Source organism: Eschrichtius robustus, chromosome 15 (genome assembly GCF_028021215.1).
Source record: "Eschrichtius robustus isolate mEscRob2 chromosome 15, mEscRob2.pri, whole genome shotgun sequence".
Taxonomy (NCBI): domain Eukaryota; kingdom Metazoa; phylum Chordata; class Mammalia; order Artiodactyla; family Eschrichtiidae; genus Eschrichtius; species Eschrichtius robustus.
In genome coordinates, this window is record NC_090838.1 from 32,085,328 (window position 1) to 32,112,875 (window position 27,548).

General features: G+C 35.7%; 1 protein-coding gene across 2 annotated transcripts in view; it reads right to left on the bottom strand.

Moving 5' to 3' along the window:
• The window catches only part of MAP4K3 (mitogen-activated protein kinase kinase kinase kinase 3), a 199,060-nt gene that overhangs the window by 1,613 nt on the left and 169,899 nt on the right, over positions 1–27,548 (bottom strand). For both annotated transcript variants that reach the window (XM_068563911.1, XM_068563912.1), the window contains 12 exons: positions 25,716–25,757; positions 23,650–23,734; positions 22,385–22,464; positions 17,341–17,401; positions 17,140–17,257; positions 14,958–15,016; positions 13,848–13,951; positions 9,665–9,836; positions 6,383–6,451; positions 6,211–6,303; positions 2,898–2,968; positions 347–402 (listed from right to left, as the gene is read on the bottom strand). In XM_068563911.1, coding sequence (XP_068420012.1) covers positions 347–402; positions 2,898–2,968; positions 6,211–6,303; positions 6,383–6,451; positions 9,665–9,836; positions 13,848–13,951; positions 14,958–15,016; positions 17,140–17,257; positions 17,341–17,401; positions 22,385–22,464; positions 23,650–23,734; positions 25,716–25,757 — 1,010 coding nt within the window. The remainder of the gene's footprint in view (positions 1–346; positions 403–2,897; positions 2,969–6,210; positions 6,304–6,382; positions 6,452–9,664; positions 9,837–13,847; positions 13,952–14,957; positions 15,017–17,139; positions 17,258–17,340; positions 17,402–22,384; positions 22,465–23,649; positions 23,735–25,715; positions 25,758–27,548) is intronic.

Genomic DNA, 27,548 nt, shown 5'->3' on the forward strand with positions numbered 1-27,548 from the left:
AAGTAAATCAGAATAGAACTCCAAATCCTATTGGTACTAAAACTGAAAACTTTTCTGTTTGCTAGCATATGGTATCTCCTCTTTCTTGTCCTATAAATCATACTTTAGATATTACGTTTAATGCAAAAGTAGTACTGACAGATCTATATATTCTTGGTACCTGGAAGACCAGGCACATTCTCAAAGGTTTCATAACTTTCTGACCGGCGAATTCTTATATTATGAAAAATATAATGTTGAATATATTACTGTAGAAATTTCAATTCTCTTGAAAAAGAAACCAGTTTCATGTTGGATTTATAAAACATGTTTAGAACTATGTATTTAATACAACTCCTTTTCATACCTGTCAGATCCAAGCAGTCTGAAAATTCTCGTGCTATCTGAAATTTCTTGTGTTACCTGTTCAATTAAAATATCAATTTAATTTCTGAAATGAAAGGCACAAAATTTTATATGGGCATTTTATTTATAACTCTATAGAAAAGAAGCATAATTCCTAAGATGGAAATAGATCCTTGTATGACCGTTAACTTGTTAAATCAGCACATAAGTGCATCCATTTGTTAGTCTAGGAAAAATGTGGCTAATTTTGAATCAATCATAAAACATGAGAGTAGTAAACCATTTGCTGGCATATAGACTTCAACGGAAAAAGTTAAAAGCAAAGCACCTAGTCCGTTTTATTTATCAGAAACCTCCTGTCAGTTACCTTAATGCTAATAGCAAGACTCTTGCAGCAGTAAGCCACTTAGGTCTGGTCATTTCACTTAAAAGGCTGCAGTGTGGTATGATGGGACAAACTCATGACTCCAGTTTAAATCCCAGGTCTCCCACTTACTAGCTGTGACAATTGCGCGAGGTATGTAATTTGTTGGAAATGGTTTTACCTTCTGCAAAATGGGATAGACAATGTCTACTTTGCAGTGGTATCTTGCAGTATTCTTGTAAGTATTAATGGGTACAATGCCTAGCTAAGGAAATGCTCAGCTGATAACAATTCTCTTTCCCATTTCTTTCCAAGTCTCCTGAAATAATATTTTCTCATGGCATATGTCCTTAAAGAAGTCCTCAGTGTGACCAATTACCAGTTGGGGAGTTAAGACTAAGTCTACAGGAGAAAGAGAAACCCATTGTTTATTGCTTACTGAAAGCAAAACATTCCCAATTTTAATGGCAGTAGCTTCTCCCCAAAATTCGGTAGGCTGAAAAAACAATTTGACTTTGAAATTATTCTGGAAACAGCAGTCAGTGATTCTTGATTTCTTTTGTAACTTAGCACACCTGAAGGATACAACACGCTCACTTCAGTAGTAATGGTTCATCATCACGATCTTCAAAGTGTTCAATATTTTGGGATTTGCCTACTTGAAGGACATAGCATTTTTGGAGAGGCTGTATTTAGTAAGGGCTGCTTATGTAGTGTGAAAAAGCCCCTCAGGTGATTGTTTGGGCAAACTATCTTTTTTAAACCATTCTCTTGTATCCTGTGATGCCTTTCTTTCTCTGCCTGGTGTTTATTAGCTGTTGACTATTCTTATCTCCAGGCTCCATTCCCTCAGGTGATTTAAAAAAAAAAATCTTCCTGAGAGGTGAGCCCTCTTGAGGGAATTACTCTTAGAAACATACTGGCAGGGGACTTCCCTGGCGGCCCAGTGGTTAAAGACTTCGCCTTCCAAGGCAGGGGGTACGGGTTCGATCCCTGGTTGGGGAGCTAAGATCTCACATGCCTTGTGGCCAAAAAACCGAAACATAAAACGGAAGGAATATTGTAACAAATTAAAGACTGTAAAAGTGGTCCACGTTAAAACAAAAAAAAAATCTTAAAAAAAAAGAAACACACTGGCAGCCACCTTTCTTGAATACTTACTATAGGCCAGGCATTGTGCCAAGCACATCACGTACTTCCTCTTGTTTAATCTTAGCAACCCTATGAAATAAGTACTATGCTGTTATCCTCAATTCACAGATGAAAAAATACAGGCAAAGAGAAGTTAAGTGATATGTCAAGGTCACACAGTTACTGAACAGCAGAGTTGAGACTGAACCCGGGTGTCTCCTCAGGAACCCACGCTCATGATCATTCTGCTATACTGTTTACTGGTTAGAAGAAATGCTCTGATCTTAACGAACGACAGTTTAAAACACAAATGAGCTATTTTCTTGCTTGAGGCACCTAATGTTTTCCCTTCCCTCCAATGCTCAAGTAAAAGTTACTACGGAGACTGGCTTGGGGTTATTGAAAGAACTTAGGATGATTTTACTTGCCTGTAATATTCTAGGGGGCAAGTACCAAGTCTTGTTCATGCTTATAACCCCAGCACTTTCTGGCATAAATGATGAACTGATTTAAATACGTCATATGACTTGGAGTTCAATTATTCCTGGAGTTAAATTAAGGTAGGAAGGACTAAGGAGATAAGGATACCAGAAATAGGCAAGGTGGCTGCAAGAGAAATGTGGAACCCTTTACTTATTGTCTACATTGGTCATTATTTCTGAAATACAAAGTAGAAAAGGTGCTTCAAGACAGAGAGAGCCTGCATCAGCACTCTTGTTCCAGGTGACGGCCTGGGAAAAGTTGAAAGAAAATCAGAGTTGGCTCACTTTTAGCAGTATTTAGGAAGTTCTTGTTCTGAATATAAGGGTGATTATCTGGAAGCACATAAAATATGCACTGAAACTGTTTGACTGAATGGACAGAGAGAGGTTGCTATAAAGTATGCGCCATTAATTTTATCACTAGATTGAATACAGAAAATATCAATAAAATTAGCAAATCAAGTATTCCTTGCATCAATCAGGAATTTTCCAAAGTTAAAGAATACTGTGTGATGTAGAATTTGATAATGCTTCATGACCATTTAATGGACATAATTTTTTAAAAGATTACTTACCTCATTAGATCTAAAACTTCTACCTTGCATTCCATGTTTCCAGAAAGCTAGCACACTGTCCTGTAGGCAAACTAGCAGGCAAGAACAGCTCAGTTACTGTTAATAGTACAAGAGTTCAACTGATAAGCATTATTTCATCCCTCTTTCTACCTTGCATAACAATATTTCAATTAATAACTAGTGTTAGTCATTCCATATTTACAATGGCATCTTTACCATACTGCCTAGAACTACACAGTATATACTATACAGCATAAATACTATACAGACCTGACTCATCTTTCTGGTAAGAAAAAGAAAATTCACTGAAAATATTTTTTGCTATAGAAATTTTTGTTTTGATAAAATATTTCAAACATATAGAAAAATACGAGAATAGCCTAAAAACACATGTATCCACCATTTAACTCTCAAATCCTAACATTTTGCCATATTTGCTTTTTGTTTTAAATGAAAATGAATACAGCCAGCATCCCTATAAACTCCTACTCTAGTTGTATTCTAACCTCTCCTTCCTCCCTGAGATAACCGCTGTTACATACTTGGTATTTGTTGTTCTCATGCATGTTTTTACTATTACAACACAGTAAGTTCACATTATCAGTGTAAACTTTATATTGGATGTTTCCAACTTTCATACATTTGGTATGATGAACCAAATGATGTTTCTAATTTTTTTGTTACAAAAATGCTGCAATAAACATTCTTGTACCTCTTCTTAAATACATGTACAAAATTTTCTCTGGGGTAGACACCTAGCAATAGAATTACTGGGATACAGGCATATGTGCCTTCTAAAAATTCTAGTTTTGCTTTTTGTATTTACATATTTAATATATATTTTTGTGTGTATTCAGTGAGGAAAAAATCTGATTTTGTTTCCTGCAGATAACCAATTGTACTAGCATCATTTGTTGAACAGGACATCACTTCCCCACTGACATATGATGTGAATTTCCAATTACACGTAGGTCTATTTCTGAGCCTTCTCTTCTGTTCCACTCTTCTATTTCTCCCTGTGTTGATCCCACACTGTCTAAATCACTATGGATTTATGGTAAGTTTCAATATCAAGTAGGGCAAGTATTCGTCAAAATTTATTTTACTGTTCTTAAAGTTTTTTTGTTTTGTTTTGTTTTTTTTTAAATTATTTATTTATTTTTTATGGCTGTGTTGGGTCTTCATTTCTGTGTGAGGGCTTTCTCTAGTTGCGGCAAGTGGGGGCGACTCTTCATCGCGGTGCGCGGGCCTCTCATTCTCGCAGCCTCTCTTGTAGCAGAGCACAGACTCCAGACGCGCAGGCTCAGTAATTGTGGCTCACGGGCCTACTTGCTCTGTGGCATGTGGGATCTTCCCAGACCAGGGCTCGAACCCGTGTCCCCTGCATTGGCAGGCAGATTCTCAACCACTGCGCCACCAGGGAAGCCTATTTTACTGTTCTTGGCCTTTAGCTTTTCCACATGAATTTTAAGATCAGCTTATCAAGTGGCAGAAAATACCTTACTGGGGTTTTTATTGCAAATGCACTGAATGTGTGGATTAATTTGTGAAGAACTGACATCTTTCCCATATTCAGTGTTTCTATCCACGGATGCAGTGCAGTTCATTTGTTTAAATCTTCTTTTATGCTTTTAAACAATAATTTGGAATTTCCTAGATGATGGTCTTAAATATGTTTGATTACATGTCTTACTGGCATATCAGAAAGCTATCCATCTGTGTTTCTCATATCTAGCAACTCTGAATTTTCTTATTGGTTCTAACAGGTTAGAGTTGTATATTCTAGTAGATATTCATACCATCAGCAAAAAAGGGACTTTTTACTTATTTCTTTCTAATCCCCATAGTTCCCTTTTCATAGCCCAATGAGACTATGTTGAAATGTGATGATAGCAAACATCCTTATCTCATTCTCCAGCTTAATGGGAATTAGTTTAACCATTAAACACAATACTTTTAATAGGCTTTGCTAGATGAAGGACATTTCCTTCTACTCCTAATTTCTAAAAAGTTGTTTTTTAAAAAAAAAATCATGAATGACAGATTTTACTGAATGCTTTTTGTGCATCTACTGAAGAGTTACATAACTTTTCCCTTTTAATCTTTAATGTGCTATATTACATAAATAAATTTTCTGATGTTGAACCATCTTTGCTCTTCTGAGGTAAAGTCTACTATTTGATGATATGGAATTCTATTTGCTAGTATTTTATATAGATTTTCCAAAATCTATTTTCATGAGATTGGGTAATTTTGTTTTCTGTATAATTTAACTGATTTTAGTATCAATGGTGTTAAACACTGATTTATTCTGCATTCCTTCTTTGTCTACAATCTGAAGCAGTCTGTATAGGACAGGAACTATTCCTTCTTTTAACGGTGGATAAAAATCCCCTATAAAACCACGAGGCCTTATGTGGGGAGAGTCTTGATTACTAGGCGCCTCAAACCACAAGCCTGGCTCTGGTTCCCCATCTCCTGTGGGACACTGCCAGTCTTCTTTACCACTCAGGAGTGCATACTAGTTTGAGTTTCTGTTCTTTGTCTTCTTTATTGAGCTGGCTATGTGTTTTTAAGTATGGAATCCATTTTAACATCTTGAGCAGATGTCCCTCAAAACTGACTTCTTATTATCATCAGTGTTTGCTTGTTGGGAGAGAGGCATTCTAACTGGGAGAAAGAATAAAAATAGGACCAAGAATAAGACAAATGAACTATCTGTCCTTGGCCCTACCGTCCGCCAATGCATATACATGCAAGTATCTTTACTGATAAAGGACACCAGAAAAACTGTGTATGATCATTTCACCTTATTTTTCCTGAATGTAATCACTTTAGAATACTGATTGTGTAAGAAATCCGTTTTCAGAAAAAACTCATCAAGCAAAATGTAAAAACGGCAAGAAGGAAATTCCATATACTTATGGATCTCTGATTAGGAGCTACAACAGCAAAAATACAATAGACTATACTGAGTACTAAATTTTAAAGTACTTATAGGGGAACTCTTCAGGAGTCTGGAGAAAATGGAAATTCATAACTAGGTTATGAATAATGACATTTAATCATTTATTTTGAAAATGCCAAATCTGTAGGGAAAATAACATTATTTACAGATTATGTCACAGTTGTTAAATTATTTTAGAGAATGTGTAAAAGCAAAGACTGATATTCACCTCATATTCATTACATCCTACAATTTAAAAGAATGAGCCCTTAGTAATATATTTTTATAATTTCAAATAATTATTAGACAAATTATTTTAAGCAGTTCATAATGCAATCAAACAAGAAACACAAAACTCTGGCTTACCTATTGATTCAATCTGGAAATCAAAGGTGAGTTCTGATGATAATTTTCTGCTAGATTTTAATCTTCCTTGGAGATTTACTATTTTTATACAACCTAGAAAGCAAAAAAGTCACTCAGAAACTAAGATAAAAAAGAACTCATTAAGCTAAGATATTCACAAATAAAAACTTACAGTCCAAGCATACAAGAATGGTATCTCTCTCCAGTTGGGTTACATGAGTAACACTTGTCTGTGGGGTATCTACAACACAAAAAACTCGATAAAACTTACAGAAAACAGTAATATTTAAAGCAGAGACATTAAAAAAAGAAGAATTCTGAACATCACTGAATTTGAAACGGATATATATTTTTAACTATACATATGTAGTGGTTAAGCCAGGCGGCTTGGATTCAAAATTTGATGCAAGAGCTAAACTAAGTGAGTGCTTAATGGAGGGTTAGCTATTGTCATTACTATTGGTGATGCCACTATTTTATTCATATGTGAAATTAGGAGTCTCATCTTCTATATTATGGCAATGATTAATTTCTGATTTTAAGCTTAGAAGGCCAGGGGCTGTGCTGTGTACGTCATTATATGTGGTGCCTAGCACATGCAATGAATATTTATTGAATGAATGAATCAGAGAGTCAAACACATAACTTCAGGTCCAAATGAGTTAAGAAAAAAACTGAAGTATTTTGAGAAGTATGAGGCACCATAAAAATGCATAGAGGCCCTATTTTTATAATAATGATTTAAGAAAGTTTTCACAAACTGAAAGTGTTTAAATGACACAGTTTCCCAGGAAGCAAAAAGTAGGATATCCCAAGCTTTGTATGAACATCAAACCTGAAACTGCTCAACTATAGGCCGTTGTTTCTGGAGAGTGGGTCTGATCCAAAGTCTAGCTTGCCTGTTTTCTACTTCCCACAGTATTTAGAATCTTAATAAATCCATGGATGGCTGTATTTCAGACCTTCGCATGTATTTTAGACCTGGTATTTCTGTAACTAACCAGGGTTGGAAGGATATGGAATAGGCATCCTGTACATCAGGCCAACCAGATCTTTGGTGAAAATTAGTCAAGAAGCCAGTCTAGCATTACTAGATAGAAAGCCAGGAAAATGAGATTTACAAATTGCTTATAACAATTAGTTCCCAAACATTGGAATCATTTGGAGATCTGCTGACACCCAGCTGCTGGCCCCAGATATTCTTATTTAATCGAGCGTGTGTGTGACTTGAGGTATCAAGAGTGCTAAAAGCTTCTCAGGCGGATTCCAATGTGCAGCAGAGTTTAGGAAACCACGAGCTTATAATTTCAGCTGATACAAAACCCTAAACATACTTTCTGTCTCTTACTCTGTCTCATCATCTCAAAACCAGAGATGAATTATATTTGTCATGTTTAGCTTCTAATAAAGGGATTTCATTATGGTAAGAGAAATAATCAAAAGTTACTGGGAAGGAAGGGACAAAATTCTTTTGTCAGGAAATGAGGCCCTTCATTCAACAATTAGTAGAAAAGGATTTAAAATTAAAATGCTTAGGAGAAGTAAGACAACTGAAATTCACTAAATAAAATATTAATCAACCAACAATCCCTTCTTGTTAAATAGGGAGGAAGAGATTAGAAAGCAGGAGTTCACCCCGTGTCCCAAAGGGAAGATGGGCGTCTAAAGGGAGAATTTAACAGAGAACTTAGGGGCACCAAAGAGAAGCCACAGTAATGTTGTCAAGGGCTGGCCATGTTTTCCTTCGGTAATGTGTCCTCAAAGGAAAGCTGTTTCAAGTCCCCTGGGATTCAGCAAGCCATGAAACTGTCTTTAGACTTTTGTGAATGTCTGTGATCATTTTTTTTCAATGCCAAAAAAACTCAGTCTCAATTTTTTTTCTTTTGTGAACACTCTTTCAGGCTTCCAACAAACTCCTGACTAATCAATATTTATTGGCAAATTGGTTCTTTAACATTTCCCTAAGTCGCCAAAGACTCTGAACAAAGGGCCTTTGCAAGATCTTTAAAAATAACCTTCTAAAATGGCCACTGTCTATTTTACAGCAAAACATTGTACAATGTCATTTTTTAAAGAGAAAAATGCAAAAGAAGCTTCATAACAAATGCAGTGCTTTAAAAATAAAGATTAAATGGCCTTTAAGGTCATTTTTTTTATGTGTGAAAGTTTAATCAGATTTATTTACCATGAAACCCAAGTTTTGCCAATGTGTATGGACTGCAACAACACAACTGAAGGTTTCAACTATGATCAAATTTCTGTAAAAAGCTCATTAACTGGAGGTATTTCCTAAGATGCAAACTATGAAGGAAGGATCTGCTACAACTGGGCAACGCAGATCAAAATTTAAGGAAATAAATCATATAAAAGAATTATTTTCAAGCACCCTCAAATACTTTGGAGGTATTTTACTGCTTACTTATAATCTGTATCCTAATTACAAATCATTAAAAATATTTATTGAAGTTACTGGGTAGCACCCTTGTATCAGTTACAAAAATATACTGGAAAATAAAATATACTTAATGCAGCTTTCACTTTTATATAAATCAGCTTTTCTATTAGCCTAGGTTTGTAGATATATGGTGGTTCTCCAAGTGTGGTCCCTGTATTAACATCATCAGCATCACCTGGGAATTTACAGAATGAAAATTCTCAGGCCCTAATCCAGATCTACTATATGAAAAACTCTGGGGGTGGGACCCAGCCACGTGATTCTGACACATACTCAAGTTTGGGAACCACTAGTATGTTTTAAATGTGTCAAACACATAGAGAATAAGTGTATGGATACCAAAGGGGAAAGGGATGGGGTGGGAGGAACTGGGAAATTGGGATTGACACATATACACTGTTGATACTATGTAGAGACAACTGATGGGAACATACTGTATAGAAGCGGTCCCCAACCTTTTTGGCACCAGGAACCGGTTTTGTGGAGGACAATTTTTCCACGTACAGACGGGTTGCGGGGGCGGGAGGGGGTGGCGGGGGTGGAGGACGGCTCAGGCGGTAATGTGAGCGCTGCGGAGCAGCAGATGAACCTTCGCTCGCTTGCCTGCCACTCACCTCCTGCTGTGCAGCCCGGTTCCTAACAGGCCACTGACCAGTACCCATCCATGGCCCAGGGGTCAGGGACCCCTGCTGTACAGCACAGGGAACGCTACTTAATGCCCCGTACTGTCCTAAATGGAGGGGATATATGCATATGCATGGCTGATTCATTTTGCTATGCAGTAGAAGCTAACACAATATTGTGAAGCAACTATATATACTCCAATAGAAATTAATTAAAAAATAAAATAAATGTCACACAAATTAGCTATTTCAAAGCAAGTCATCTTCTCTTTTTCCAGTTTAATAAGTTATTCAAGATTGGATTTCTATGCACCGCTTTTGCCTAATGAAAGATATAGTAAATTTATTACTTAATAATTCAATAAAAATCACAAACCTGATTCTGTAAACCATGAAGAGGTAGAATTTGGATTGACTGTTTCAAATCGAACCACCTGGTTGAAGTCTCTCCCTTTACTGACACCAACACAAACTAAAGGGTACTCCTGTTCAGGAACGACCAGCATTTCAAACATTCTAAGTGGACACGGTATAGGAAAATCTATGTGCTAGAAAAAAACAAAATATATTAAACAAAGGAAAACAAGAGCAAAAAAAATTTCATGAGAACACTAGTAAGAATTTTTAGTCTTATGAGAATATATAAAATAGTACTCTCTGCTATAAAGATTGCTTCTTCGCACCGAAACTCAGGGTATGCAGAAAATCTAAATTAGGAAGTATCTTTATAAAGAATTAAGGTTAAGCACTGCAAAAATTTTTTAAGTTAAAAACCACACATTTTTAGCATATTGGGGTGAAACAGACTTCCAAATCACCTGTCCAACCCTCTTTTTTCAGAGTTGGAAACTAAGATCCAGCAACTGGGTGGCTGGCCCAGGGTCCCCCCGACCCCCACCCTGTGTGGCAGAGTCTCCTGTCTCCTAATCCCAGGCTGCTTCAGTACTACTCCTCTGCCTTCTTATCCAGCTGAGCAAACATGGATGAGAAAACTGAAATGCTAATGAGCAAGAGACATTCCCCTTAGAAGTGTGGACAGAAGGGAAAAACAACCACAAATAAGAGAAATTTAGCCCTGTATTTCAAGTGATTCTATTTAATAAATTAACTTAGTTAAAATGCAACCGATTTTAATTTTACGTAAGTTTAAAATTATTTTTATTTTGCTACAAAGAGACTAAATTCACACTCTGAAAGTTTGGAAAAATAGAGGAAAACATTAACTTCATTAGTAATCAGGGAATAAAACCAAGATAATCATACACACCCGCCAGAAGAACGACAATAATAAGGGTTATTAAGAGAAGAGCAAACAAATGCTCATAACACTGATGGTGGGAGTATAAATTGGTGTGACCACAATGGTTAATTACAATACCTATTAATGCCGAGATACACATCTCTTGGAACCCAGCAATAACACTCTTAGTTATACATTCTAGAGAACATGACTACATGCACGCACAGGAGACATGCAAAAACACTCACAAGCTGCACTGCTCAGAATAACAAAAACTGGAAGTAACCCAAATGCCTATCAATGGTAGAATGGATAAAATGATGACACATTCACACAATGGGAAATTAGACCGCAGCGAAAATGAACAAACTATGGCTATATCCAACAACTACACAAATATAATGTTGCACAGAAGTGAGACCCAAATGAATATGTACTTTATGATTCGACTTGCATACAGTTGAAATATCAGGTAAAATGAATGCTAATGTTGAGAAGTGCGTGCTTACATGGTAAAAATGGAAAACAAGGCAGCTGACTTGTAGGGGGTGCCATGGGGAGGTCTGAGGCACTAGCAATGTTCTTCTTCACGATAAAAAGGTTTTTAAAAAATGTATTGGTCTTAACACATACTTTATTAAGTCTACTCTTAATATATTTTATATTTTTGTTGCTCTTATAAATGGGCCGTGTTTCCATTATACTTCCCAAATGGCTATTGTTAGTATCTCTAAAAACTACTGAAATTGATTTATTTTTTACTCTGGTAACTCACTGTAAATGCTAAAGAAAATAAATGACAGAGAAAATAAACAGGTGCAATGGGGCTCCCGTAACTACTAGTCTTAAAGTGTCAGAAGATGCAGTGTGGTCCTCATGGCTGGAACGTGAAGCTCTGTGCACACCTGTTGTTCCCACATTCTTCCTTCCCCGTGACTGCCCGAGTGCCCCCATCCCAGAGGTCTAGACACTCCTTCACGAACACTCTCCAAACACCCTCTCTGGGAGCATTCCCACCTGGGGATATGCTATGGATAAAATCTGTCCTATTTTTAATAAGGTAAAACATTTTAAATAATTCTCTTTGAAATGTGGAAAGAGCAGTAAGACAGGAAGAAAACAAATGCTTCTGTATTTTTTCCTCAGTAAATATGAAAACCAACACATTGTGAATACTTCTACTTAGTTTCCAACAATAACTAAACAATATGCATAAGTCATTAACAGAAGAGGATTCCCATATAACAGTTTAAAATCCAGTCGCTATTGGTGATGGTCCTTGAGGGCAGTGACTGTATCTTACTCTTTATCTCTCTAGTTAAACAACACTGTGCCTGATTTGTAATAAGTACATGAATGTCTGCTTCAATTTATAACTTTTATTTATATTGAAAATGTAGTCTAGAGAAGCAAAAACTTACTCAGAAATCTCAGGAGGAGGAAGTATATGGAAAGCATAAGAATGTTTTTGAACATATCTGGTAAGAGTTGTAGTACAGAAAACATCGAAAATACTAATTGAGATAATGCCAAACGTAGAAACAAAATATACATATAGAAATCTCGAAGAAGAGACACAGAGAAAGAACTGGGTTAAGATGAATGGAAATAAATAGGGGCGTGTAGCTCAGGGAGTTTAAGGAAAGTGGGAAGAGCAAGAAGTCGTGAAGGAGGCCTGCAAGTAGAACTGTACTGTAAGTCTAACATCCTAGAATACTGGCAACAGGCCTCATCAGTCAGGGGCAGGCTCCCTGGTACCATCTACCCGGAAAAGAGAAAACATGGATGGATAATTTTTAAGCTTCCCATGTCTTCAAAGTATATTTTCTCTCTTGCATGCTCTTAATACATAAAATTCCTTTAACAGAGAAAAGGGTCTTTCATTACGTATTAGGATAAACAGTTGAATATATCAGGTAACACAGAAAATTCATTCATACTAAGGTTTAATCAGACTATTAGTATCCATGAACAACTGATGTAATGAAACTGTTTTCATTCTGATAGAGGTTAGGAATGAAAGGAATAGGAAGGACATACTAAAACAGACTAAGGAGGAAGATAGGGAAGGAAAGGGCTGTAGAAAAATAACTACATACACTTTACCACTCCATCTAGGATACGCCATGCTTTTTGTCAAACAGGCAAGAACAAAGAGGAACTGAGAACAAAACCATGTGGCCAGAAATGGGCTGGGTTCAGAAGCTCTGCTTTGGATAATTTATAAGGCTATTGTCCCTTTCAGTTTTTGGTTTAAAGAATTTTTGTTTCAGTGAATTTATTTGTGGAAATATTACCTCAATGGGTTGTAAATTCTTGAAACTCTTTTTTTCATTTCTTTAGCCCTAGTTAACTTTGAGGTTAATAAATAATGATGTGAAAATTAAAACTAGATTCCCCAGTCACTCATAAACTTTTAAATAACAGGAAGCCAATACTTTAAACATCCTAACTCTATATTATATAACTGAGGAAGAATGCACTCCAATTATATTCCGATCCTAACTTCTATGGAGATACCAAATGCTCATGAAATAAGACTACTTAATCTCTATAAAATAGTGAAGAAAATAGCTTAAAAAATTCATTTGGTATTTCCTTGGGGGTGACTGAGCCAGCACTTCATACATTTTAAGTTAGTTTTTCCTCTAAATTTAAGTTATAGCTAAATAATATTAAATGTTTTAAAAAATATTCATTAAAGGGACCTCCTTAGTGGTCCAGTGGTAAGACTCTGCGCTTCCATTGCAGGGGGCACGGGTTAGATCCCTGGTCACGGAACTAAAATCCCACATGCAGCACAGGGTGGCCAAAAAAATTTTTTTTTCTTTAAAGATTCTAGAGAAACTAAGGCACAAAACACCATCCACGGGAAGGACTGGGCAAATTAATACATAGGCATATAACCAAAACAAATAATTTCCCCTTCATTATGGTTATCCCTTGACTTTTTAAGGCCAAATGCCAACCTGCAGGTTGTCCCTCTGCTGTGATGGAGCAGGGCAACCAGAGAACATATTCAAACAACATTTCACTGCTCTCTTAGTACCTCCTGTTCTTGACATCAGACTGTGTATGTGATCCAGTATTTCCAGCTCCCACTGCCATATCCCTGAACTATTTATCTAGTCCCTTTCAAAACTTCTATCAGGCCAACTGAGTTTTTTATAATTGGGCAGATTTTCACCACTCTGCCATATAATCCAAAATTATTACATTAAATCTTGAGAATTAACTGAAAAAAAAAATGTTTCTGAAAGAACAGGAAAACTGACAAGCTTTTATACTAAAAATAACTTAGGTTGACATTCATGCTTACCTTAATTAACATAAATTTCTGCATTGGTTCAACCCATTCTAATAGAACAATGCTAGTTTGAAGTGCCCCACATAGGTATTTGTGGCCTGTGTAAGGATTTCTCACTGTCAAGGCAAAAAAGTATATGTAAGTTTTCTTATAATACAAAAAAGTCCTTACAGTAACAGTTGCATACTTCAAAAACAAACAAACAAAAGTTAACTGCCAGTTCAATTTCTTAATTAGACTGCAGAGTGAAAAAGAAATACTGTTTCAGGTAGTAGCGGGAAACTCCCTTATTTATCACTTGCAGGATTTTTATTTGTATTCCCAAGTGAAAACGCTGGTCGTTATGGGGCCTGGGTGCGGGAAGAAGAACTTGAGGTCTTGTGGTAGCAGAGAGATTAGCAAGATCCTGAAGAAACGGTCAAAGTAGGTCTGGGGAGAACTTCCCAAATTGATAGCTGCAGCACATGTAGGGGCAGGTGATTCACGGTGCTTTTTGGTAGTAATGTTCAGAGGCAGTAATGCTTTGGGCCGCACTACATGAAGACATTAATCAAGTCTCAAGATACAGGTTTACAAATAATAAAACTGAATTGCCTCAGAGTTTTTTAAGGGAGGAAAGGAAACTGTTTTTGGTTTTTCCTAGATGCAAACCAACCAGCTAGTTGTTACGGGGGTTGGGGAGGACTTCCGGCTAGTGGTGTGTGATCAGGGAGACTATAACCTTCACATCACAAGCATAACGTTTCATCTATTAAAGGTATGAGAATAAATAATAAGTATGCCGAGTGAATAAATGCAGTCTCATAAGCCATTACAAAGCAGAATGGTGAATGATCAGTAACAGGTTCCTTAGAGAACAGGGTGTGATCAAGCACTGCAATAAAGTCATTCTCCATTTATCTAGTCAATAAATTATCTGCAAAACAACTACATGTGCAAGGTACTATATGAACATAGAATGGCCAATGCATTTATTTTATTTAAGAGGGAAAAATAAACTATTACTGGCAGAACGTCCTGGAGTAGTACTGTTTTACACTAGATTTAAAAATGTGCCTCACAGCATCTTCTTACCCACTCTGCAAAGCAGGAGAGCTACATGATTTTGGACAGTTTACTTACCAACACAACACTTCTGACACCACTTGGTTTCAGGGATTTTTGCTGATACAGCAAATTTCCTAAATGGAAATGGAAATGAATATATAATACATGTAGGCAAAGTTAGTATATGAAAATAGTACTGTTACAGATCAGCGGAGAAAAGATGAATTGTTGTTTAAAAACTGGTCCTGACATAATAGATCATCTATTAAAAATAAGAATAAATTGGATACCTTTCTCAACTCCCCCCAATCAATTCCAAATGGATTAAGGATTTAAATATGAAAAACAAAACTAGAAAATATTTACATTTTAGAAGAATACGACCTTGGGATTTCTTTTTTTTTTTTTTTTTTAAGTCTTTTTATTGAATTTGTTACAATATTGCTTCTGTTTTATGTTTTGTTTTTTTGGCCGCAAGGCATGTGCTCCCCGACCGGGAATGGAACCCACACCCCTTGCATTGGAAGGCAAAGTCTTAACCACTGGACCGCCAAGGAAGTCCTGGGATTTCTTTTAAAAATGCAAAAATAAATCATACAGGAAAATACTGATAAACTTAAATTGATATTTTTTTCACTGCCGTATCCTTAGCACCTCAAACTATGAGTGGCATTCAATTTGTTGAATGAATTTGTTTAATACATTATTAACTTTGGTTTACCAAAAGACACCACTGAGAAAGTAAAAAGATGAGCCACAAACTGATATAAGAATAGGACTCTATTCTGACAAAATGATATCAAAAAGTTAATGCATTAAAATTTATGTGCCTTACATTCTTTGGGGGCTCTTTACTTTTAAAGCTTGGAGGTCAGTTTCCATGCCAACAGGAATTTAGGATTATCAAATTAGAAAGCTGAATGGAGTCATACTTTAAGTAGGCAGAAAAATAACAGCACAAAGTGGCAGCTGGGAGAAAGAGAGGGGCACATAAACTGTACAGGAAGAAAGAAACTTCCTGACTAGTTATAGGCGCAATATCCCTAAGTCCAACTACAGATACTATAATATAAATATAATAAATCAAGTTCATAATCATAACTAACTCATCATGAAAAGATCCAATTAAACTCAGTGTAATCTATTTTAAAGACAGAAAAGCTTGCAGTGTATTTAAAAATGATTTTCATACAAAAGTTAATTTTTTTTTTTTTTTTTACAAAAGTTAATTTTTTAAAAGGTTTTGTGCACAAAGGGGCAAATGTTAGCTATACTGTAAACTCAGCAATTAACAACAACAGATTTTCAAGGTACTTAAAAGTTAAGGTTCTACATTAGTTGCTTTACAACTAATATTGTAACGGAAGAATGGTTACATTATAAAGTTTTTGTAAAATACAATTTATACCAAACTCAGAAGATTTTTACTCAACAAATGAGGTCCAATATAATAATAACCAAAAAGAAGAAAGAACGTAACTAAAAATCCCTGAAAGTAGAAAAGCAAAAATCTCAATTTCTAAGTAGCAACTATCTTCTAACAAAAATCTTCATTTAATAACTCACTTAAATTTTCTAAGTTTAGAAACTACTTGGAGAAAATTCATTTTATTCAGATTGACACAAATAAGTCAAAAACACTATATGTGACATAAAATTACCAGCAAATTACAGAAAAAAAATTAGTTTTAACCTTGTAGAAAAACGATTAAAAACTCAGAAAGAAAATGCTTGATATAAGTAGAAAGTATAAAGCAGAAAATTTTAGAAGAATGTGATAAACACTTGTGAAAATACATTACTTCTGGGCTTCCCTGTTGGCACAGTGGTTGAGAATCTGCCTGCCAATGCAGGGGACACGGGTTCGAGCCCTGGTCTGGGAAGATCCCACGTGCCGCGGAGCAACTGGGCCCGTGAGCCACAATTACTGAGCCTGCGCGTCTGGAGCCTGTGCCCCGCAATAAGAGAGGCCGCGACAGTGAGAGGCCGGCGCACCACGATGAAGAGTGGTCCCCGCTTGACACAACTAGAGAAAGCCCTCGCACAGAAACGAAGACCCAACACAGCCATAAATAAATAAATAAATAAATTTTAAAAACGCACCTCATTTAAAAAAAAAAAATACATTACTTCTTACAGTTTTTCATTACACGTGATTTCTACAAACCCATGCTTTTTCAATTTCTATAGTATATCTGTTTTTTAGAATGAATTAACATATCTCTAAGGATGAAAACATAATCAAATGTACAGTTACCTTGGCAGTATTCTGTCGGGGAGTTTGTGTGCTGGAATAGAAACGGGTAACTTTTGCATTTGTCTCGCATAATCAAAAAGCCCTGGTAAATTATGGGAATAAAGCTGAGAAGCTTTACCTGCAGAGAAAAATATATATGTCATAAAAGCTGATAACATAAATAGGAACAACTGTAAGGTATTTAAAAACTGAAAGACTTACCAGATATTGATAGTAAGCAATTGTTCATTACATACAACCATGTACACCTTCGGGGGAATAGCTGATTAAAAAAAAAAAAAGCACAAAGTTTACAAAGGATAATAGATAATAGCAGTGTAAATATGTACATATTAACCATTTAGCTATCATATCATTAGGCCAGTTCTTAAAAAAGAAACTTATTTTTAATAGAAATTCATTTTATAAGGCATGTAAAACAAGATGCTACACATACATATTTATATGGAAGAAAAATAAATTAGCAGTGTAATTTCATTATCTAAGTTCCAATGTCACATGATTAGCTCCACTCTCCTTATGGTTAGGACTACATAATCCCAAACTACACAGGGAAAAGGACATTTTCAAACAATTCCTTTATTTTGGTTTGGTTTATTCCTTTATTCCTTTATTTTGGTTCTGGGGTTTTAAATAATTAAGACTCTCCTGTGTACTTCCAAAAAAAGTTCTTATCTAGGCATATGGACATGCATGGCTTTTGGAACAGAAGAGAAAAAAGGATCACGGTGTAGTGAAACACAGGATATGGAAATAGTAGGTATGGAGGAAAAAAAGGCCAAGAGAGAATATGATGAAAACTTATAAATCATAAAGGACATATATATGGAATTCATTACTGAAATCTAGCACATAAGAACTGAGAGACACCTCTCTGGAAGCTTTAAGGTGATTAGTATTTAGGGTAAAGAAAGGGATTTCATGAAACGCAGTTCATATATTTTGAAGGAAAAAAAACAACTGCTCTCATTAAGACATTTCATATGCATATCAGTGGTTCTCAAAGTGGTCCTTGCACCAGCACCATCAGCATCACCGGGCATTGTTAGAAATGAGAAATGCAAATTCTTGGACCTCATCTCAGAGTTACTGAAGTAGAAGCTCTAAAGGTGGGTCCAGCAATCTACGGTTTAATCAGCCCTCCAGGTGATTCTGTTGAATACTGAAGTTTGAGAACCACTGATGAATGTAATTAAGCATCGTGATTTAACAAGCTTGGTTGCTGGGTTTACCTTGGCAATTCCTACTAGGTTACTCCAAAACAGACTGGGATGAGGGTAGGGAACGGAAAGAAGGAAGAGACTAATGATGAAACATATCAAGGCCTCTAAGGACATTACTTTAAAAAAGCCTTTAAAAGTCACAATGATGGTCCTGAATAATTAAAATAGGAAAAGTAATAATAAAAGGGTGAGAAACAAAGTAAAATCTATTTTTAATAAAACCTGTTTCATTTATTTGCAAAATGTACCCACATAAAACACCTAATGTCTCCAAGCAAGTAAAATGTGGTACGGCTATGTTTTTTTTTTTTGGGCTGTGCTGTGTGGCTTGTGAAATCTTAGTTCCCCCACCAGTGATTGAACCCATGCCCCCTGCAGTGGAAGTGCAGAGCTCTAACCATTGGACAGCCAGGGAAGTTCTGCTATGTGGGTTTTTTAAAAAAAGTATTTATTTATGTATGTATGTATGTATGTATTTATTTAGTTGTGCCGGGTCTTAGTTGCAGCAGGCGGGCTCCTTAGTTGTGGCACGTGGGCTCCTTAGTTGCAGCAGGTGAGCTCCTTACTTGCAGCTCACCAACTCCTTAGTTGTGGCATGTGAACTCTTAGTTGAGGCATGCATGTGGGATCTAATTCCCTGACCAGGGATCGAACCTGGGCCCCCTGCATTGGGAGCATGGAGTCTTATCCACTGCGCCACCAGGGAAGTCCCCCTGCCATGTGGTTTTTAATTTTGGAAAACTTGCCTATAACCGTGCCTCAGGCTGCAAGAACATAAACAACATTTCCTGCTTTATGCTCTCATAAAAGTTTCACAGAAGAATTGAGAATTCATTGGCTATACTGAGAAAATTAGGCAGATAAAAAAAGGGGCAATGACTAATTCCAAGTCATACCAGTACATGTTACCAAAGTAGCAAGAAACTAATTTTTATTTAATTCAGCGTTGAAGTGAGTTTATTTTCATAAAAATACATACTTACAAAGTACTGCAAGTACCAAACCAAACAAATTTATCATGGGACTATATATTTGTAAATATAAGTGAGTTCGTTTATTTAATACAAGCATATATAAAGTACCAGGGTAAGACACAAATTCCTTTGGTAATATCAACATAGGGACAATGGAAGAGTATTTATGCAAAGTTTTATTAAGTGTTGGATTTTCACTTTGGATTTTCATTTTTAGCCACGTTTAATAAAACTCTAAAGCTTTCCTAGATTTCTAATGCCTACTTCTCTTAGCAAAATAGGCTCTGGGTGAAATAATCAGTTTAATAAAGCTATATAGTGCTTAAGAAGAGTAGGTTCTGCGGGGGCGGGGGCTTCCCTGGTGGCGCAGTGGTTAAGAATCCGCCTGCCAACGCAGAGGACACAGGTTCGAGCCCTGGTCCAGGAAGATCCCACATGCTGCGGAGCAGCTAAGCCTGTGCGCCACAACTATGGAGCCTGCGCTCTAGAGCCCGCGAGCCACAACTACTGAGCCCATGCGCCACAACTACTGAAGCCCGCGCACCTAGAGCCCGTGCTCCACAAGAGAAGCCACTGCAATGAGAAGCCTGTGCAACGCAACGAAGAGTAGCCCCCGCTCGCTGCAACTAGAGAAAGTCCACGTGCAGCAACGAAGTCCCAACACAGCCAAAAATAAACAAATTTATCAAAAAAAAAAAAGAAGAGTAGGTTCTGCATTTTGCCTGGATTTAGACAGCTGCTTTCTCATTGACTCTGTGACCTTGGGTAACTGACTTATTTCTGTGTCTCAGTGTTCTTATTTGTAAAATGGAGCTCCTATCCCAACACTGTTGTGGTGAGTGAACATGATATTCCTTGTAGGTGTAAGATGCTTAGAAGACTGGCGTACATTGAGCACTCCATAAATGCTAGCTATAAATAGTAACAGCAGAAAAAGATGTGTAAATCAAGACCCTGTTCTGTGTCATTTTCTCACCTTTCAGCATCTTCTCCTATCTAGCAGACTTATGCCACCCAGTTTCTTTCCTTAGAGTACAGAGAAAACCAGCCTAATAATCAATTTCACAGGAAGATGGAAAAACTCAAGATCTCACATATATACGTTCTCTACTCTTATAGGCTTCCTCTGGGAGGGAAAACGTTCACCTTGATGGGCGTGTTTAGCTCAGAAAATATTACCGTAATAATGTAATTTCAAATGCTAAAGCACCTAAGAAGGGGAGTTACTGCAGAGTGGGGATGGGTGGGGTTGAAGGTACCTTCACTTAACAGCCCCTTAAATTAGGTTGATAAATGCTTACCCCATGTAAGCATGACATTGGTCTTGTTCCTTACAATTAATATTGTTACCAGTACTATGATTTTTAGATATCTTATTATATCCAAAAAAATTTACCACTTTTGACTGTGATTTACTAATTATTATAACAAGATCCTTTTCTTTTTTCCCTAGTTCATATGTGTTTTTCAGCCACTGCACTGTATACCTCCTTCCAGATTAAGATTTAGAGTAAGTATATCAGTTAAGGATCTTGTTAGAAAATCTGATTTAAAAAATGTTATGATGAGAAAAGATGGAAATGTTTGGTTTTGAAGAAATTATCATTACTTATGGATTTTTCTATTTTATTTGTTATCGATTTATATTAATAATGGAGAATTAGTTATACATCTCACAGGCACCCAAAACTCAACGTGACCAAACTGAATGCATCATTATCCCCTTCAAACTGACCTCTCCTCTGTATACCATGCCGTGCCAAGTGGTACTGTCACTCGTCCAGTCACTCAAGTTGGAAAACTGAAGTCAACCTAGACTTCTTAACCTCCTTGTTGAACTGGTCATTCAATTTGGCCAATTCTAGCTCTTTAATTCTCTAAGTCCAGTGTTTCTCTATAGAAGTGATACAAGTGGGAGAGGCAGTATGGTGAAGTATTTAAGGACATGGACTCTGGAGCCAGCTTGCCTGGGTCCATATCCCAGTTCAGCCACTTAACAGCTGTGGGATCTCTGAAAAGCTACTTTCTGAGCCTCAGATTTCTCATCTGAAATGAGAATAATAATGGTATCTACTTCTAAGAGTCACTGTGAAGATTAATAGCATTTAAAAACAGTACCTGGCGATTGGGATCGACATGTATACACTGATGTGTATAAAATTGATGACTGATTAAAAAAAAATAAAAAAATAAAAAATAAATAAAAAAAATAGAACAAGAAAAAAACAAACAAACAGTACCTGGCACATAATAAGATTTATACAGGTATTAGCTATTAATACCATCATCATTATCATCATTTTTGTAGGTAGGTTGTTTAGCAGTTCTGGTCTCTGGGTACTAAATGCCAAAAGCTTCCTCTAAGTCATTGTGACAATCAAAAATGTCCCCATACAATTCCAAACCCATTTTTCCCCCTCTGTCCTCTCCACTTCTGCTCTGACTAAACACTTCTTTACCCTTTAACCATAATCTCTAGTCTCATCTCTCACCACAATGCAAACAGATATTTCTAAAACACAGATCTGATCATCAGCATGTTACACAAAGCTCTGGGGTCTGGCACCTGCCTACCCATCCACCTTCATTTATTGTTACTATTCTACACTCATTCTATACGCCAATCGAATTATCTATTCATAGCTCCCCATGCTTGCCATGCTCTTTCATGTTTATCCTCTAACCTTCTACTCATCATCATTTATGGTCCATCTTAAATGTCTCTCTCCTTCTCATCTCCCCACAGGAGGTGCTAGTGATACCCACCTCTGTGGCTTATACTTTGTACTCACTCCTAGTGTGACATCAACTCGAAGTGTGTTGCAGTTATTGGTTTACATGTGTGTTTCATCTATTAGATCATGAGCTACTTAAAGGTGAGGACTAATCTTGTGAGTGTGCCTTTAGCACCTGGTAAATAGAACATGCTCTAGGAAGGTTTTATGAACAAAAGAGGCAACAAATCATAGCACTGAAACATTTCTTGTTTAGTGTCTGTGTATAATAACTTAAGAATTAAAAAAAAAGGAAAAATACAAAATAACATACCTGTTCCATTGATGTTTCATGAAGTTCATTGAGATTCAAGGTATAAATCCCTTCTTCAGCACCAAATATCAAGTACTGATCTGAAATGACAAAAGTAATCCACTGATTTTGATATATAAAATACTCTTTAAAAGAATTTATATAATCTAAAATTAAGTATATATGTATTAACATATGAAAAAAGAATTACTGTGGTCTGTAAGCAGTATTTTTTATTTTAATGCAAATAAGTAGTTAGAAACTCTAGCTCAAGGAATTGAATTATATGAAAATATTAGCCTCAAAGCAGTGAAGAAAATTTTATGAAAAGAGGTTTTGAAGAATGGCATGCTAGGACTCCTCACTCATCAGAGGGTGCTAAGGACTGGCAGAGAATCCGCAGCAACTTTTCTGAATTCCCTCTTGGAGAGGATCATGTGCAACTGACATACAGAATGCAAATCAAGAACAGCTGATACAGACTCAAAGTATTTTTGCAGATGGGCTATTATTATAAACATAACATCAAAAAAACCAAGATCTGACTACAGCCTATTTAAAAAGTCAACTAAAACTTGGATGCTTGCTAGGGTACTCAATATCTTCTAGAAGATATTAGAAGTTTGGCTATGGTTCTGTTTAATCAGTTTTTATGATAATGTAAAACAGCAGGTGAAGAACTTCTCCAGGCTAAACTGAAGTATCCTGAGAACAACTTAGAATGCCAAGAACATTCCTATACTGCCCAGTATTTAGGATTAGTACTGGGAGATTAAAGGCATAAGCTTTGTGGTCAGACAGGACTGAATTGGGATCAAACTGCAGCTCTACTACCGATTGGCTGTGAAACAATGAACCTCTCTGAGTGTCATTTTCTTTACCTGTGAAATAAAAGTACCTACACCTTGGATTTTTGAAAGATTTAGTAAGAATACCTCTGTGTGTGTGTGTGAGTGAGAGAGAGAGAGAGAAAGAGAGAGGGAGAAGGAGAGAGCATACGTTTGTACATATCTCTACGTGTATCTGTATACAGACAGATGGCACAGAGTATATGGTTTCAGTATATCGATACGGTGACTACACAGTGAAATTTTAATACCATGTGTCACCTCAAACACCGCTAATAACACAGAGAAACATATTTACCTTAAAAACCTTTCTTTTTAAATTGTAACAAAATTTTTTTCAGAAAGGTATGCAGAAAGTGATTAAAACTGAGTGCTTTCCTGGTCTCATGAAAACACTAAACAATCAGAAAGATAACAGATAAAAATATATAGTACTACCTCTTGTGTCTGGATTTATCCATGATGTTGCACAGTGAATTTTCAAGGGACATCCATTAAAAACCTTTGAAAAACATGCACCCATCTGGAAAAAACAAAAAATAACCAAATAAATCTATCGAGTCCTAGTCATCTGCCTTACAGTGGTATCACAAAGGTTTCAGGCACAACTGTCAGATGATATAAGATTTTACTTAGAAGAGTCATTTTATTCTTCCTATCTTCTCAAATAAACAAAGCAGTAATAGCGACTAATTCTGCACAATAATTGCTTACAGAAGAATTACTCACATGTCCCACATTAAGAGTAATACAATATTCTCTGGTAAGAAGGAAATCATAATCTCTACAAAGGTGAAAATTTTCTTACTTGGTTTCATGAGCCTAAAAATAGCACTAAGCACTGAATTTAATATTACAAAGTGGAAAAGGTATGGTTGATTTGAAATTCATATACGGACTTTAATCTCAAAACACAGAGATGTACTTTTAAAAAAAGTTGAGCAATCTGACTATTTTCCCTGGAAGGATTCAACAAAAAGCTTTATTTTCTGATGTTAATATTTATTTATCAAGCTTATTTACAAACCTTTCAGATAATAAATACCTTACAGTGAAAAATAATATCACTCATTTGAACGTTTTTTGATCTTCAAAGAGTAAGATGTGAATTTTGAAATTATTGTTCTGGTTAGAATAAATAAATACAAGAAAGCTTACCCATTTAATTACTTTTACTAACAAAAACTTGGGGGAAAAAAGAATACAGAAATATGTGGTAAGGACAGCACTGTGCGTCATTTTAGAGCAGGAATGTTTTCTTCATCAACAGGGAGATAATACTGTGAGCGATTACTGTTGACTACAGTGGATTAAAAATATTAACACAAAATAATCAAAATATTAAATCTTACGATTTCCTTTTTACTCACAGAAACCTACCAACCAGTATTTTTAAGATTTTAGTTCCCAAAAAAGAACAATAGCCTGGCAATACCACCAGGTGGTAGGAGACCAATAAAAAATGTTTTTATGGTGTAGGGCAGAAATTGTATCACTTAACTAACCCTGATAATTATCCTTTAAGATAGGTACCAAAATTCACATATTAAGGTATTGCTAAACCCCTAAAAATCCAAATGACAAAATGAGGTACAAAACAATCAAACCAGTCCCAACCTAAAGCTAATTTGTATAGTTGGTCCATAGTTATCAGCTCTTCCCTGTCAAGTGTATACCTGACAAAGGAATTTCATCTTGTAGCCCAACAGGAAATCTCATCCCTATTGTATATATAAATCTCTAGACTCAGGAGCCCTTTACACTCAAACCTTCTTTTTGTAAAATGAGGTATGATTACTTAGATCTTTATACTAATTAAAAAGTAGAGTTAAAAAGTAAAAAGGCTAAATAGTAGAGTTGGGAGGTTAAAAACCAGAAAAATTATGGACATTGTCTAAACTAGTATTACATAAGGTTTTAGATTAGAGATTTGTATCAGCGAAAAGGTAGTTCTATCCATACTAACCTAAAATTACATTGAGTTAAAATCATCTTAATCCTAAAGAAGATAGCATGGTATATATAGATATAAAAAACCTACAAGGACTATAACATAGGACATTTACGTTCTAGTTCTAGGTCTGGTTAGAGTTGGGTGTTGTTTTGTGATCTTGGTGACTAAGATCTTTGGGTCTCAGTTTTATTCATGGGCAAAAAATAAGAGTTTGGGCCAGATGCTCCTTCAATGTTCCCTCTAATTCTAAAATTCTATGTTTTTGATAACTGTGCATTTTTCACATTCCTTCAAAAATAAGTGCAAAGAAAATATTAATAATTTTTGAATAAAGCAGCTTTAAAATGTATAATTTATCATAATTTTCTTTTGAAAAGTTACTTTTCAGATATAATCAATTAATATTTAAATTAGCAATCTTTTAGATTTTTTTCAATAATAATGGATTCTTTCAAACAGGCAAAAAAATCCAACCAAAGGTACACATTCAAGCAATTATTTGTCATTGTATTTAGTTTGAAAACTTAACCTATTTGGTATTCATACTTACGTGCACTTTAGGTGTTGGGGGTAGGCCATTACTAATAGGCTTCTAGAAAAAGAACACATGCATGATTATACTTCTTGTTGTTTGGTGCATCAGTACTGTATTTCAAACACATGTATCAGAATAAAATACATGAATACCTTCTCTTTGTCAAACAAAACATTATAGATAATACTGAAGTCCCCTATAATCCTTGCACACTCCACTTATTCCTAGTACCTGCCCCCCCCAAAATGGCTTATTGTGTATCCTTCCAAACTTTTCTCTAGGCAATTATATGTACTCATGTATCTGTGTATCCTTCCAGACCTTTTTGCACATATTTATATACATGTCCCCACAGAAATACTGTTTTTGTGTGTGTTTTAGAACATAAACAGTTATTCACTGTTTATCAACTTGTTCTTTGCCTTAACATTGGGTCTTGGACGGCATAAGTACATTGATTCATTTGCTTTAACTGCAGCACAGTATGAATATAACAATTTATTTAGCAATTCCCTAATTGTTACTGGATATTTAAAATTATTTTCAAATTTTTACTATAACAACAATGCGGAAGTGATCACCCTTGCACATACCTTACTACATGTGTGAATGGTTTTTTTTAAGGATATGTTGTGAGAAGTGAAACTTCTGGAATATGGGGTCTGTACCTTTACATTTTAGTGGATACTGACTGCCAAACTGCCTTTCCAAGTGCCCACTTCATATCGCTCCCACCAGCAATGTATGAGAGTCCTGGTTCCTTATGGTCTCACAGACACTTAATGTTCTCAAACTGATAACAGTTTTTACAGGAGTAAAAAATGTTTTCTCCTGTGTTTCTCATTAACTTGCATGCCTCTGATTGCTAGGAAGGTTGAGAATCTTTTTTAAAAAAAGTTTTTCCTCTTCTGTGAATTCTCCCCCCCCCCCCTTTTTTTTTAACTGAGTTACCTTTTTCTTAGCTATTTGTTGGAGCTCCTTATATATCTAGACTTAAATACTTTATCTGTTATATATATATTACAAATGTTTTCTCCTAGTCTGCAGATTATGTTAACCTTGTTTACAGAGTGTTTTGTCAAGTGAAGTTTTAAATTTTGATGGACTCAAATGCATGGATCATTGGTCATAGTATACTGATAATTTAAGGAGAGGAAAAATAGCACATTGCTCATCTATTACAATATTCTCAACAGTACCAGAAATTTCTCCAAGGGGCTACATTCCTGGGGTACATGATTTATCCCTGGAGAAGGAATCTCCTTGGGAGAGATTATAATTTAAACGTAAATTTAATGAAAGTCTAGTTTTCTTTTGAGGTTAATCTTAACAGCGTTTTAAGGAATGACATTATAATTTTTTCTCAATCTAATATAAATCAGAATTGTTTAAATGAGACCAAAATTAAAAAGCTACTGTTAATTGACTTCATATACATGACACAAATGAAATATTCTGTGTAGTACTACTTACATGAGTAACTTTTAGACATTTCTAAAATTAAGACTATGAAATTTTACTTTGTAGATATGTTTATGAGGATGTACAGCCTAATACTGCCATCAATTTCTGATAATTTTTTCCATTTTGCAAATGATTTATGTACTTATTTTTTATCACATATCATCTATTTTAGCAAAACATCATTTTTAATTAGGGAGCTCTGAATGTTGTAACTGTCAGATTTAACTTAAGTACTGACAGAATTGGCTGTAAATAATTTCAAGAAGCTGCACAAACTGTAATCATGTTTCAATATACCAGGGATACTGTTTATCCTGATACAGTCATGACATATTTATTTCAGAATTATTGAGACTGTTAGTTTAATTACTAGTTCCTTATCCT